The 12872-nt window shown below is 39.8% G+C and overlaps 1 protein-coding gene across 11 annotated transcripts in view; it reads left to right on the top strand.

The window, feature by feature from the left end:
• The window catches only part of OTUD7A (OTU deubiquitinase 7A), a 181465-nt gene that overhangs the window by 102411 nt on the left and 66182 nt on the right, over window positions 1-12872 (top strand). For 8 of the 11 annotated variants that reach the window (XM_076348353.1, XM_076348354.1, XM_076348359.1 and 5 more), the window contains 2 exons: window positions 5428-5584; window positions 9859-10013. In XM_076348353.1, coding sequence (XP_076204468.1) covers window positions 9863-10013 — 151 coding nt within the window. In that variant the 5' untranslated portion in view covers window positions 5428-5584; window positions 9859-9862. The remainder of the gene's footprint in view (window positions 1-5427; window positions 5585-9858; window positions 10014-12872) is intronic. The other 3 variants (XM_076348357.1, XM_076348355.1, XM_076348356.1) reach the window with 1 other exon arrangement.

Below are 12872 nucleotides of genomic sequence, written 5' to 3'. Positions count from 1 at the left end.
GATTAAGCCCTGAAAGGATTTCCTAGAAACTCAGCTTATTTGGTACTGTTAAAAAACAGACCACAGGATTGCAAGAAAACTGCCTGGTTTTTAAAGTCTGATTTCCTATCACTGCAGGTTGTTGTATTGTACTTTACATATAGTTAGGTAGCTCTATTTTTTAAAATAATTCAGTATTTTCTCCCCAGCTTCTAAGGAAAGATTGTTCCCAGTACTTCTGTCACTGGGACCCCTGTCTTTATTTCCAGACTATATTTACTTGTGGCTTGGTGTATTTATGAAGAGCAGTCTTAATCCAGTTCTCAACCTTGTTTCATTGGCTCTGCAATCCAGGCTCTTCTAGTGAATTGTCCTAAGATAAAACACTTAACTTATGATAATCTGTACCCTTTCATTTCACCTGTTCCAGTCTGAGGAGATCACTCTGAAACATAAGCTATTGAACTTGCTCCCAGTATTCCAGAAGAGGCTTTGCCAACATCTGTCTCTTGTTTTTTCCTTCTAGTTCCACTTTGAAGACTGGAAAACAGAAACATGTTTGTATGAGTAATTGTTTCTGATTTTTCCAACTGTATCTTGGATGCAGACCTGATTATATCTGTACAGAAATAAAAATATATGTATCTAAACAGGGAGAGAAAAGTCCCCAGCTATTTGGGGGAACACTGAAACAAAGCATGATTGAAGCGTTACTCTGAATACAAAAAGTTTACTGAATTGAGGTCATAGTGTGTTAAAAAATGTTGAAGTTAACCCAAATAAAGGGTAGGGAGAAGTTTCATTTTGGGAATAAGGTAGTCTTCCTGTAGGGAAACCACAGTATTCACAAGATTTTGTCTTTGATTTTTCATTGGTGCAAAAACATTAGAAATTCAATGTCATTCCTTTCAGCTACTCTTGGCAGAGCATTAGCTTTCTATATTTCAGACTGGTCCTGTATCTTAATGTTTAATCACCTTTTACCTGGGCAACAAATGCTCTGAACAATTAACTACTCTCACATATACATGGTATTCCTACTAGGCAATCTGAAAAGCTGAGTGCCTACGTTAGCTACCAGTTCCCTTAAAGCTAATGTTCCCCTCCTAAACAAATCTTCTGTAATGGACTTGATCGTTTAATTACAGTTTTTCCCTTAATAGTTTTTATCTTGTATATGAACATTTGGCAAAGTGTTATCTAATGAAGAGTGGAGCAGCTTTAGAAATGTAATAACCAAATAAAAAAATCTCTGGCGTACTAAAAAATTAAAGTCTGTAAAACTGTAGGTAAATACATTTTGCATGCAGAAAAGAATGAGAACTTGCACAGCCTGAGCTCAAAAAATTTAAATGTTTCACTAAGAAGAAGTGGTCTTATTTGGTGCATTGGTTCAATTTCATGATACTGTCAAGATTCTAGAATTATAACATTCTCCATCAAATATGGCATGACAGAAATAATTACTTTCAAAGTCTGGAGCTGTGCACAAACAGGGTCTTTCTGCCTTCACAACCAAAATGCAAGCATCATGAACATTCAACATAAGAGCGGACTGCACTTAGCCTGTGTATTGCCAAACCAGCTGAGAGGAATCAGTAATGTTAATAGGCATTTAGCCTTGTCACACTGCAGGGAAATTAAAAAAAAGTGTGGGGGGGAACGGGTTTAATCCAGTCGGTGAGTGTCTTTCCACTGGCTTCCTAGAGCACTGAGACTGGGCATATTACTGATGGTGCTTATTTCATCCTTTCTTTGAAAATTATGAAAGATCTAAGTTGCAGTTTAATCATTATGTCTTCCTCAGGGTTTGTCCACTGTGCACTGTTTATGCACTGTTTTCTTTCTGTTCATCACTTCTGTTTTGTCAGCTATTTGTATTCTGGAGGCATGGGATTTGTTTTAACATACTTGCTTTTGCTTCATTAGTTAGCCCTATGCATCTCCTTCTGCCTATTTGGAAAAAATATCTTCATATCGTTTAACTGGATGAAGCGATTTGATGTTAAAGAAGTCAAATTTAGATTCAGATGAAGAATGATTACTTCCAAGTATGGCTCAATTTTAAGAGAGAGCTACTTAAAGGAGTAGAAAAGATCAAATATAACTGAGATTGTATTTAATTGATTTCAAGTCCTATTAACCCATCTTAACATTTAGAAGCAATCGGTATCTCTTCTTTAAATACTTTTAAAATGCTTTTTCTTACAATATACAACAAATTATCCCTTTCACTGCCTCTTGTACTTGCATTGTATAAGTAAGAAATTATTTAGAGAAGAAATTTGGCTGGAAAGTGAGTGAAAACCAAGGTCTTCATTGTATTTTGAGGGTCAAGATGTTTCCATTTACATTGAGTTCAAAGTGCCATTTGTGTATCATGTGTGACACATTTGAAAGTCAAACTGCAAGTATATATGTGTGTCTATACTGTTAACCGCAAAAGGGGTGATGCTTATTGATGGGTATAGTATGGATGATTGTGTTAGGTGTTCTCCAAGTGTGTATATTTGCAGTGTAAGTTGTGTTAATGGTTTGACTAACCATCCGGAGCAAAGGTGGTGGTTTTGTAGGTGAGGAGAGACTATGTTCATCTGGTGAGAACAGTAAGTCTGGTAGACATCTGGCTTCTGAGTCACTACCTCCTTCTTTACCATTTATTTTCTTTTCTTGGTTAGTAGTTTTTACTATTCCATCTGGGTGGGTTTTCACAGCTAATAGTAGTTTTCTGGCAAAAATATTTTTTTAAAGACTTTTTTTGTTGGGTTTTTGTTTGTTGGTTTTTTTTCCTCCTCTAAATTTTAGAGAGCTGAGAAAACAACTCCTTCTGGGGAAAAAAATAGTGCTAGTTCAAATGTATACAGGGAGGATCCTACCAGCTCTGCTTCTTGCTTTCAGAGTGTAGAGCATGCATAGTTCAGGCTTTTTGTAAAGGTTTTTCTTCAGGGTGAGGTAGTACAAGTAACAGCCAGACCACCTGCCACCTGCAATAATTATGACTACAAAATGGGGTAGAGAGGTGATGTTTGCTGCATGAAAAAAAGAAAAATAGTTAGTACATGGTGAGTAGTTAGTACTAACAGTAAAATACTGCTATAGTAGGAAACTTAGTATTTGAGTTTTGGAGAGGGTTTTTTCGAGGGGGGGGGAGGTTTCTTTGGGGTTTTTTGGGAGGTTTTTTGTTTGGTTGGGTTTTTTACTAGAGCTGTTAATATTTGTGGGTTTGGTAGCACCACATGGAGTTTATAATGTTTCAGGGACTTTGTGAGGCCTTACCAGTATATGAGGAATGGGTTTCCACAGCAGGTTGCTCCTCAGTTGCATGTGTAGCAGATATTTTAGTTACCTCTTACAGCATTGGATGTGCTTGATTCAGCACTGTTGAAATTTGGAGTTTGCATGGAAACTGTGCAGGAGTCCAGCTCCAGTCAGCATAGTCCTGTAGATCTTATTTCGTTTTTAAGTAATCCAACACAGTGAACCAGTGTTACTTCAGGTAATCAGTGGTCGGTTTGTTCTGTTTTCTTTCATTTTTAACGTTCATCAATGTTTCATCATTGATTCTTCCATCTTTTCAGACACATCTGTCTGGATAAACACTATTAGTCTATGTTGTGCTGTTAATTTAGGTCTGATGAGTAACAGGAAGAATTAAATAGCATGGATATTTTTGTGCAGGTGTTCTAAGCACAGGTGCAGGACCCAGAGCCTAGAGAATTATATAGTATAGTGCACAGGTATAGAGGGAGCGTTCGACTAGAAAATGTTTTCCTCACACTGTCATGGATTTGGAAGGTCTGGATTGGATGTGGTTCCTTGGCACCCAACACAAGGCAGGTGTTTTCTACCTGTACAGCTATTTATCTTTATATAATGAAACCTGGATAGTATTTAATTTTAAATTATTGTTTTTCAGTAAAACAACGGCTAGCCTTATCTCTGGCTCTGTGGCATGTGAGCTGTGTTTGCATCAGCTGTCAATGCACATATATTACCAGTTTTCTGTATATAGACAGAGAACTTTCTGCATTACCAGAAAGAACCTCTTTTGTAGAAAAGATCTTCATAGGCAGCTTACATAACCTTTGCTGGGAGGAGTTAAGAATGAAATGTGTCTGTTGACATGGTTACTGTATGAGTTCTGATGATCATGTAATCAAGAGGCAATTCTGAGGTGATGGGTGATGTCATAAATGCAGAAAGAGATTGGTCTTCTGCTCTTAAAAGGGTATCTTTTCAATACCACTGTTGAAAATACTGAAATAATGCCAATACTGAGACAACTCACGAGTTGACTTCTTCGGACTGATACGCACTTCAGTTTTCCAAATTTATGAGCAGTCTAGCCCCCGCACATAGTGACTATACTTGAGTGCACAGCTGGTGCATTTTAAATTAGCAGTCATTATACTGCTTTTGATTGTTACCTGAAATTCGCTAATGCTTTGTATCGTTCACCTCATGCGGCATGTTCTCTTAGCTTGATCTATATGTTTCCATCCTGCTGGTTGAGATTTATTTCATTCTTTCTCCTAGACACTAAAGAGATTAATTGTATTCAGTTTCTTGTGATCTTTTTGTATGGATGTTAGTGCTGTTTAGTACATTGGATCTATGTATGAGTATTTATTTTTTAAAAATAAAAGTAGCATTTTTGTCCTGCATTTGCATTGAAACAGATTCAGTTGCTACAAAGCTTAGATGCCAAATTTGGCCATAATCCACTAAGGTAGTTCTCTTCCTGAAGTGTCTGCGTTCCTTTTTAACTAGCCGCCTCAGTATTTCCAGCTTTCCTTCTGTTACTACATCTTCATTATGTTACATTTTGGAAGCGTTTCCCTTGTCCAGTGATGATACAGATGTGCAGTTTGTGGTCCTTCACTGGACTTGCTCCAGTATGTCCATGTCTTTCCTGTGTTGGAGATCCAGAAATGGACATAACGCTCCAGATGAGTCTCACCAGGGCTGAATAGAGGGAAAAGGATCACCTCCCCTGCTATCCTAATGCACCCCAACAAAATGATACAGTTGTATAACTAGTATAAAAGCATAAATGTAGAAGTGGTATAAAACATATGATGGTACAGTGTAGGGGCCGGAAGACTGTGAAGTGGGTAGGGTTAGCATCAGCGTAATCTGCTTCGATACTGAAAAACATGTAATTGTGTAACGATATCCCACACACTTTCAATTTGTTGGAGTAAGTTGGGTTTTGCAGGCAGTCCTCATGGATGAGGCTGAGAAGGACCCCACCCTCCTGGAGCAGCAGGTAAATGATGTTTGTATTCTACCTGGGACATGCACTTGCAGAAAGAGGCAATTTCTAAGAAAGCAAAGGCATTCCATTTTTAAGGTTAAATATAACCAGGTAGTTGCACATGGAGTAGGAAAGGACTGTGTTTCATTTGGGGAACAGTGAAATCAACCGGTTTCCAATTTCTTTCACAGTTTATTTCTCTGTAGCTGTGGTACAAGCAAGAGCCAACCAATATCGTCTGCTACCAGTAGGAAATCTCCATGCTAGTCCTTACTCATGGCACATGGTAAAGTTGCAACTGAGCACGTGAGGAGGAATTAACAGGAAAAATCTAATTCGTGTTCAAAGGTAAACTTTGACTAATGATGAATAACAAGCATGAAAGTAGAACATATGGTTTTTCTTACGTTGTGTATCACTTACCTTCATCCTGTTTTCTTTGCTTTGCACTATTTCTGCAGCAGCACGGGCAGGGTAGAAGTACAGAGATACCTTTAGCATAACTGTGTTTTGAATGCCAGCTGTCTTAATAGCTTGTCTAGCACCAACTACTCTTGAAGTGCCTGCTTTAATTTTTATTTGATATTTGTAGAGAACATTGCCTAGAAGGATGGGTTTCACTTTTTCAGGAACAAAAAAGTAGGTAGAAAATGCAGTAGGGCAGATGTATTTTTGTTAGCCATGGATTTGGCAAGAAAAAGTCCCATGCCGGACATTGTGTCACATTTCGGTTGAGGCAAAACATGATCTGTTTCCTAACGGGTCCCTAGGTGATTGTGCCCCCAAGAGAGTACTCTGGCAAGATTGCCCCCCCCCCCCCCCGACTGTTTAAAAACACAGTAAAAACTGTACAGTAGCTACAGTATTGGTCATCAATAAATGACTATACAACAAAATAAAATAATGAATAACCCAAAACTTGTAAATTACTGTAATATCAGCTCCTTCTTTCTCCTCTTCCTTTTAAAATCAACCTTCTAATTTCCTGTGAAGTAGGACTGTTTTTAGAGAGGTGCCACCAGCTTGGCTGCTGGGCTCAGCTGTGCCCTGCTGTGGGTTGTTGTAGAGCTGGCTGGAACCAGCTGGAAGTGGCTGAGTCCAGCACAGAGCAGCCCCGACCTCTCCTCACAGAGGCCACCCCTGCAGCCCCCGCTACCAGAACCTGGCCACCAACATCCAGTGCAGTGACATATTGGTGTAATGCTGGTTTTCTCACAGTAAGCTGCTGTCACTTTGCCTTGGGACAGGCAAATCCTTCCAGGAAGGAAACCTGACATCCTCCACTTGTGCGAAAAAATGTTGGTGCCTTTCTCTTATGGTTAAGCTGGTATTACATAACTACTTTAGAAAGCCCTGGATGGATGGATGGGTGGATGGGTTGGGTGGGGGTTTTTTGGGCGGCATGGGGAATTAGATATAAAAATAGTAAAGACCTTTGTGTACCCTGATTGTATTAACTAGTACTCTAATTGCATCTCTCAGAAGAATAACGGGTGAAATCCTGTCAGACCCTTCCTTTCTGCCTCTCCCAGCTGGGCCTCTGTTGGTCCAAGTATTTATACTATATATTTGTTGCAGGTGTTTCTGATATGATTTGTGGAGGTGGCTCCTCCACTGAGAATTCAACTATAGAAATACTACAATAGAGGAAGGCAGAGATATACCCGATACTCTGGATCCTCTGTACCCTTGGCTCCAAAACCCTAGAGATTGACCTTGAGTCTCTCTGAGTGCTTTCTACCATAGGCTCCAGTTGAGGCCAAAGGCTCAACTGGCCCGAGGGCTACAGCACATCCTATCTCCTGTTTGATCTGTTCAAAGGCTCGTCAGTGCTCAGGACCCCGGTTGAAATAGTTCTTCTTTCATGTCACTTGATACAGAGGACTCACAATCTGACTGTAACCCGGAATACGCGTTCTCCAGAAAACCACAATGCCTAGGAAAGCTTGTGTTTCTTATTTGTTAACTGGTGGGAATATGGCTGTTATATTTTTGATCACATCCATTGGGATATGATGTGCAGCTTGCCATTTTATTCCTCAAAACTGGATCTCTTGTGCAGGTCCTTTGACCTTGCTTTGTTTTATGGCAAAACCTGCTTTCAGAAGGATTTGGATTATTCTTTTCCCTTTCTCAAACACTTCTTTCACTGTATTGCCCCATACGATGATGATGTCAATGTACTGTGGGTGTCTGGGGGCTTCACCCTTTTCCTGTGCAATCTGTATCTATCCATGGAAATGGTAGTGCTGTGCTTCCATCCCTGGGGCAGTCAATTCCAAGTGTATTGGACAGCCCTCCACGTGAAAGGAAACTGTGGCCTGCAGTCTGCTGCCAAAGGGATCAAGACAGACACATAGGTAGTGTCAGTTGTAGCATACCACTTGATGACTGCCTTTGACTCCAGTTCATATTGGAGTTCTAGCATGGCCGGTACAGCAGTGCACAATGGTGGCATGACTGTTCAGGCTACGGTAGTCCACTGTTAGCCTCTACCCACCATCAGACTTTCGTGCTGACCATATGGGACTATTACAGGGAGAGCGAGTCTTGATGATCGCTCCTTGTCTCTCTCATCAATCAATCAGCTCATGTATGTGAACCAGGAATTCTCAGTTGGTGCGATATTGTTGACCATGCACCTTCATGGTAGCAGTCAACACCTGCTGTTCTTCAGCACACACCCCACAACAGAAGGATCCTCTGAGAGGCTGGACAAGGTAGCCACAAGCTCACAGGTTTAGGGAGGAAGAGAGATTCTCTTCGAACTGCCAGAGATGGCAGGCCAGTCTGTCCACAGTTGGTACCTTGATATCTGTCCAGTCCTTTATCACCAGGGTGCTGGCATATGGTGTTGGTGTGTTCCATACAAGCTTCTGCCACATGGACCACGTGCACTGGATTTTGTCCAGATCTTTGGAGGACTGGTTGTTGTCTAGGTTGCTGTAAATCACCTCCACCACCATTAATTCCCTCAGATACTGGATACCTTCCTCAATGGTGGTCCACTTGCCTTAGTAGCTTGCACATCTTCCTTGAGGGGATACCTTGCCTTCATGTTCAACAGGAACTGCCTCCAGAGGCTGTGGATTGTTGCCCCTTTTCCAGTCCCTTTGCCACTTCCCCCATCCTTAGCTAGGGATCCCAGCTGCTGGGCTTCCTTGCCCTGTAATTTCTGACTATGGGCCTCAGTATCCCAGTGGCAGAGCAACCAGGTGATAATTAGCTTGCCTGGCTGACAGCTGTAATCTTTCTGCATAATGCGAGCATTCTAGTTACACAGAGATGTTTGAGAAACCGAAGGGCCATTGCAACAAGGCAGGAAACATGTACCCTGGAGGAGAAGGAGGAGGTGCCATTCTTAATTTCCCTACAGAGTTGCTCCTGGAGGAGAAGAGGAGAAAGGTCTAATTGTTAATTGACTCCATGAGATGATTCCCAGAGTATTGGGATGGCAGCAATACATGGGCCAAACATCAGATTAGACTCAAGGCTAGTGTTTTTATTATAGCTCTCACAGGCAAAGAAAGACAAAGTGATAAACAACACAGCAAAAGCTGAAAGTGGCCATTAACAAATCCTGGAGTTTGATGTACAAAGCCCTGGAGACTGCTGACCCCAGCCAGCAGCTAAGCACCACCAGCTGCTCACTCACTCTCCTCACCCTGCAGTGGGATGGGAGAGAGAATCGGAACAGCAAAAGCAAGAAGAAACCCTCGTGGATCAAGATAAAGACAGTTTCATTAAAGTGAAGGAAAGAGGGGGGGAAAAAGCAAGTGATGTGAAGACAGTCACTCACCACCTCTCACAAGCAGACTGATGCCCAGCCAGTCTCTGAGCAATGGCTACTTTGGAAAGACTCTACTCCGGTTTTACTGCTTGAGTATGATGTTACATGGTCTGGAATATCCCTCTGGGCAGTTGGGATCAGCTGTCCTGGCTGTCACCCTTCCCAGCCTCTTGTGCACCTCCAGCCTACTCACTGGGGGGGCGGTGTAGGAACCAGAGAAGGCCTTGAGGCTGTGTAAGCACTGCTTAGTAATGACTAAAATATTGGTGTGTTATCAACACTGGTTTAGCCACAATTCTAGAAGATGAATGAAGAAAATAAAGTCCATCCCAGCCAGACCCAGTACAGTGGAGAAACTATAAATTACAGAAGTGGTATTGACAAGGCAAATAAAAGGAACAAATACTAAGCTCTGTTGTGTATATGTCAGTATTAGTAAGTAAGGCAAAAGAGCTCTAGGCTAGCCAAATATTTAAATACTTGCTAAACTTCAGTGTATGAGCAGTGACAATGATACGATGATTGTGCTTTGAATGAACAGTGCCTGTGTTTAGCTGGATTGGAGTCTTCAAGTTGCAGAATTATTTACAAGCTGCACATAAGAAAAATCAATAAAAATATGAAAAGTTAAGAAAGAGAAAACCTTCCAGTGTGAGCGATCAACAGCTTCTAGGCGAAGGCAGAGATGGATGACAAATGCTGTTTATTTTAATATACTGTAACTTGAATGTTTTTGCATTGTTAATAGTCTTGTTTGAGGAAGAGAGGAAAAATGTGGTTTACATCACTTTGGAGTATACTCTAAAATCCTGTTTCTTTTTCTCCTTGGCAGATGGATGCCTTCTAGCCAACCATCGAGTCCTACTGCTGCTGCATGTCTGGCAGCATCCCTGAATGATCACATGACTCTTGATATGGATGCAGTCCTGTCAGACTTTGTTCGGTCCACAGGGGCAGAACCAGGTCTGGCAAGAGACTTACTGGAAGGTAAGCTTTCAGGACACCAGTATTTCCTATGTTCACTGCTTGCTTAAAGCAAGAACCAGTCATAAAAAGAGAACTCTGGTCTATGGAAACAGACATTTCTTAATATTTTGACTAGTAAGTCAACTCTTGTAATAAGCTGACCATAGATTATACTGTTAGGTGTTTTCAGCAAAAGCCTTAAGAAGTTCTTAGCGTTAGATTGCTATATTTTAGGTTATTAACAGTCGTGCCTTAAAACTATATGTGCCAGCGGGAGAGGGGAGGCGGCTTTAGCTGAATTTTGTCATTTTCAGCTGCCTGAAAGTAGTCGTAAATGTTTTGGCTCACTGTGCAAAGCAGCTAAGTTTAGTCTGAAATGGACTTACTGTAAAGTGATAGAGAAACCAGAGATATTTTTGGGGCCCAGTGATTAATATGCATACCTGAACTTCATGGTATGGGAGTCAAATGGCTAGGTTGAAAAACATCTAAGAAGCCATATCAGAAAAATAACTGGGTCTTTTTATTTATTTTATTGTAGTTGCTTTACGTTTGTAAGCTTAAAAGTGGAAAGACACCTTTGATATTTGAAGGCATTTTGTAATAGTTGGTTTTGTTCATTTCTTCTGATGTGAGCTAACAACAATTGTGAAGATGGGAAGTTAGAAATGAGTAGGTAGTATCTATGTAAATTACAAGGTGGTTCTGTGGGTTCGATACATGCACACTGAAATTTTTCCCTGAAAGTTTTTTGTTTGTTTTTTTAATCTTAATATGCCTTAAGAAATTGTGTATTAAATCAAAGTAACCTCTGAACAGCCACAGCAGAGTTAAAAGTATATATCAGGATATATATCTTCTTTTTGCAAGAGCAATTTCACTTTATCGTATGTATGCTGAAAGTTTTACATTTTGCTATAAGTTCTTTTTTTACTCTGGATTTTTCAGTAATAAGGAATAATATATTATTAACACAGAGGTGCACACAATTTTGCAGCATTTCCCAAGTCATCTGCATTACATGTAATAAAACCTTAGAATACCTAGCTATGAGTATCATCATTGGCTCGCTATATTTAAGAGACCTCTGTTTTGTCTGACTGATTTGATCAACCTGTCATTCAAGCCTAGAGTCTGTCTTGGTCTGTTGGTCTTTTTGAAAAAGAAAATTAGAAGGTTTTTCTCAGCAATATCAGGACAGATTGTCAGTGTGCTGATAGAGCGTTGCCAAAATTTGAAAAAGTGTTCCTACATATCAGAGCTGGTTCAGAAGAGTTACTTACCTTGTTTTCCTTGCTATACTTTTTCCTTACTATAAAGGATAATGCTTCCAAATAAATATAGAATAGTATTTTTCTGTGTTGTACTTCTCATTTCTATAGATGAATATGTTCATACCATAAATATTAACAAAGAAATAAGCAATAAGCAATTTAGTTATTCTGAACAGGCTAATAGGCATATGCATCTAGCCCAAATTATTTCCTCCTACACAAGAATTTATCAAAGTAAAAGGGGTTGTTGCTAGTTCTGGACAAGATGTGCTCACAGGAACATTTCAGCACATGTAGTTGTGGCTGCATTTGGTGTAACAGCTTCTAACACTGGCTATATCTTGTGCTGGGGGACAGTAATTCATCCAGTGGTTTCTCATTTGTCTAAAAAAAGACACAGAAGGGACTGCCACCCTTACACCATTTTGACTGTCTTTCATAGTTGTCAGTGTGTAGATGCTCTCTGGGCACTGTGAGCAGCACTGAAACCCATGAAGTAACTTCTTAAAGATAAACAATATTCAGAAGAGCAACCCTCCACACCATGGTGCACAAGGCTGTAGCAAATGTATTGCACCTGGACTTGGGATGATGATGTCTGTATAATATTTTCAATTCAAAATTTGAAAACAGGTATGCACAAATATTTTTGAGAAATTTCAAGATTTGGTTGTAGTTTGTAGCCCCAAAATGACTGTCATGGAGAACTTTGAGCCAAAAAAGCTTGCTTGTATAGACCCTCATTTCCATGTAATCAGAAGTTTTGGTCAGTTCTTCTAGGGTCCCATAGCCCTTCTCTCTGATCTGCTCACGGATTCTAATTTTATAACTTGCTCAGACTGAATGTTCATATCGTGCTTCTATGGAGCGTTCACATCTTTTTCAGAGCCATTTCTAATAGTGTTTCCTTTGTTCATCTTTTGGGGGAAATTTCTTGAATTGTACTATCCTGTAGACAATCAAGGATACCAGTTTCTGCTTCCTTATCCAAGTATTTTAACATATTAATTGTTTTGCTTTGATTGTCCTGTGGATGCATCAGGACAGTATTGTGCACAATATGTGGTCTTCTCCCCAGCAACAAATGGGTGAGTTATACACACTGACTGTTGTACAAATAGCTAAAAAATCTATACATTGCATATAGATTTTCTAAATTGCCAGAAGCTGTCCTAAATATTGGCTCCATTGATGTTTCTATACTCTGCCTGTCCTGCTGGTAAAATCCCTGCATTTTTTTCCTGTTGAACTTTGTATTGAGCACAGCTACTTGTCTCACTAAAACATTCAGCTTATTGTGCTTGACGCATATCTTCCAGAAAGTGTCCATTCTTGATTTGAAATGAAGATATAAAGAGATTTGAAAAAAAACCCCAAACATACATATACACATATATTAGTTCTAATTTATTTGTGTCTGGTTCTTTTTGCCAGCTATTAGTATCCTAAAATAAATAATACTATAAACCAGTTGCTTTTCTATCTGATTTTGATAAGCTAAACATGTTGACCTCCAAGTCTCACTTTCTGTCTCTGTATTTTATCTTTCATTCAAAAGAATGTATACAGAAATGTTTTGGCTATTTAGGTATATATCTTTCTAGTG

Source organism: Aptenodytes patagonicus, chromosome 10, assembly GCF_965638725.1.
Source record: "Aptenodytes patagonicus chromosome 10, bAptPat1.pri.cur, whole genome shotgun sequence".
NCBI lineage: Eukaryota > Metazoa > Chordata > Aves > Sphenisciformes > Spheniscidae > Aptenodytes > Aptenodytes patagonicus.
The sequence above is the reverse complement of the archived record's forward strand: the minus strand, read 5'-3'. Positions and strand labels throughout refer to the sequence as shown.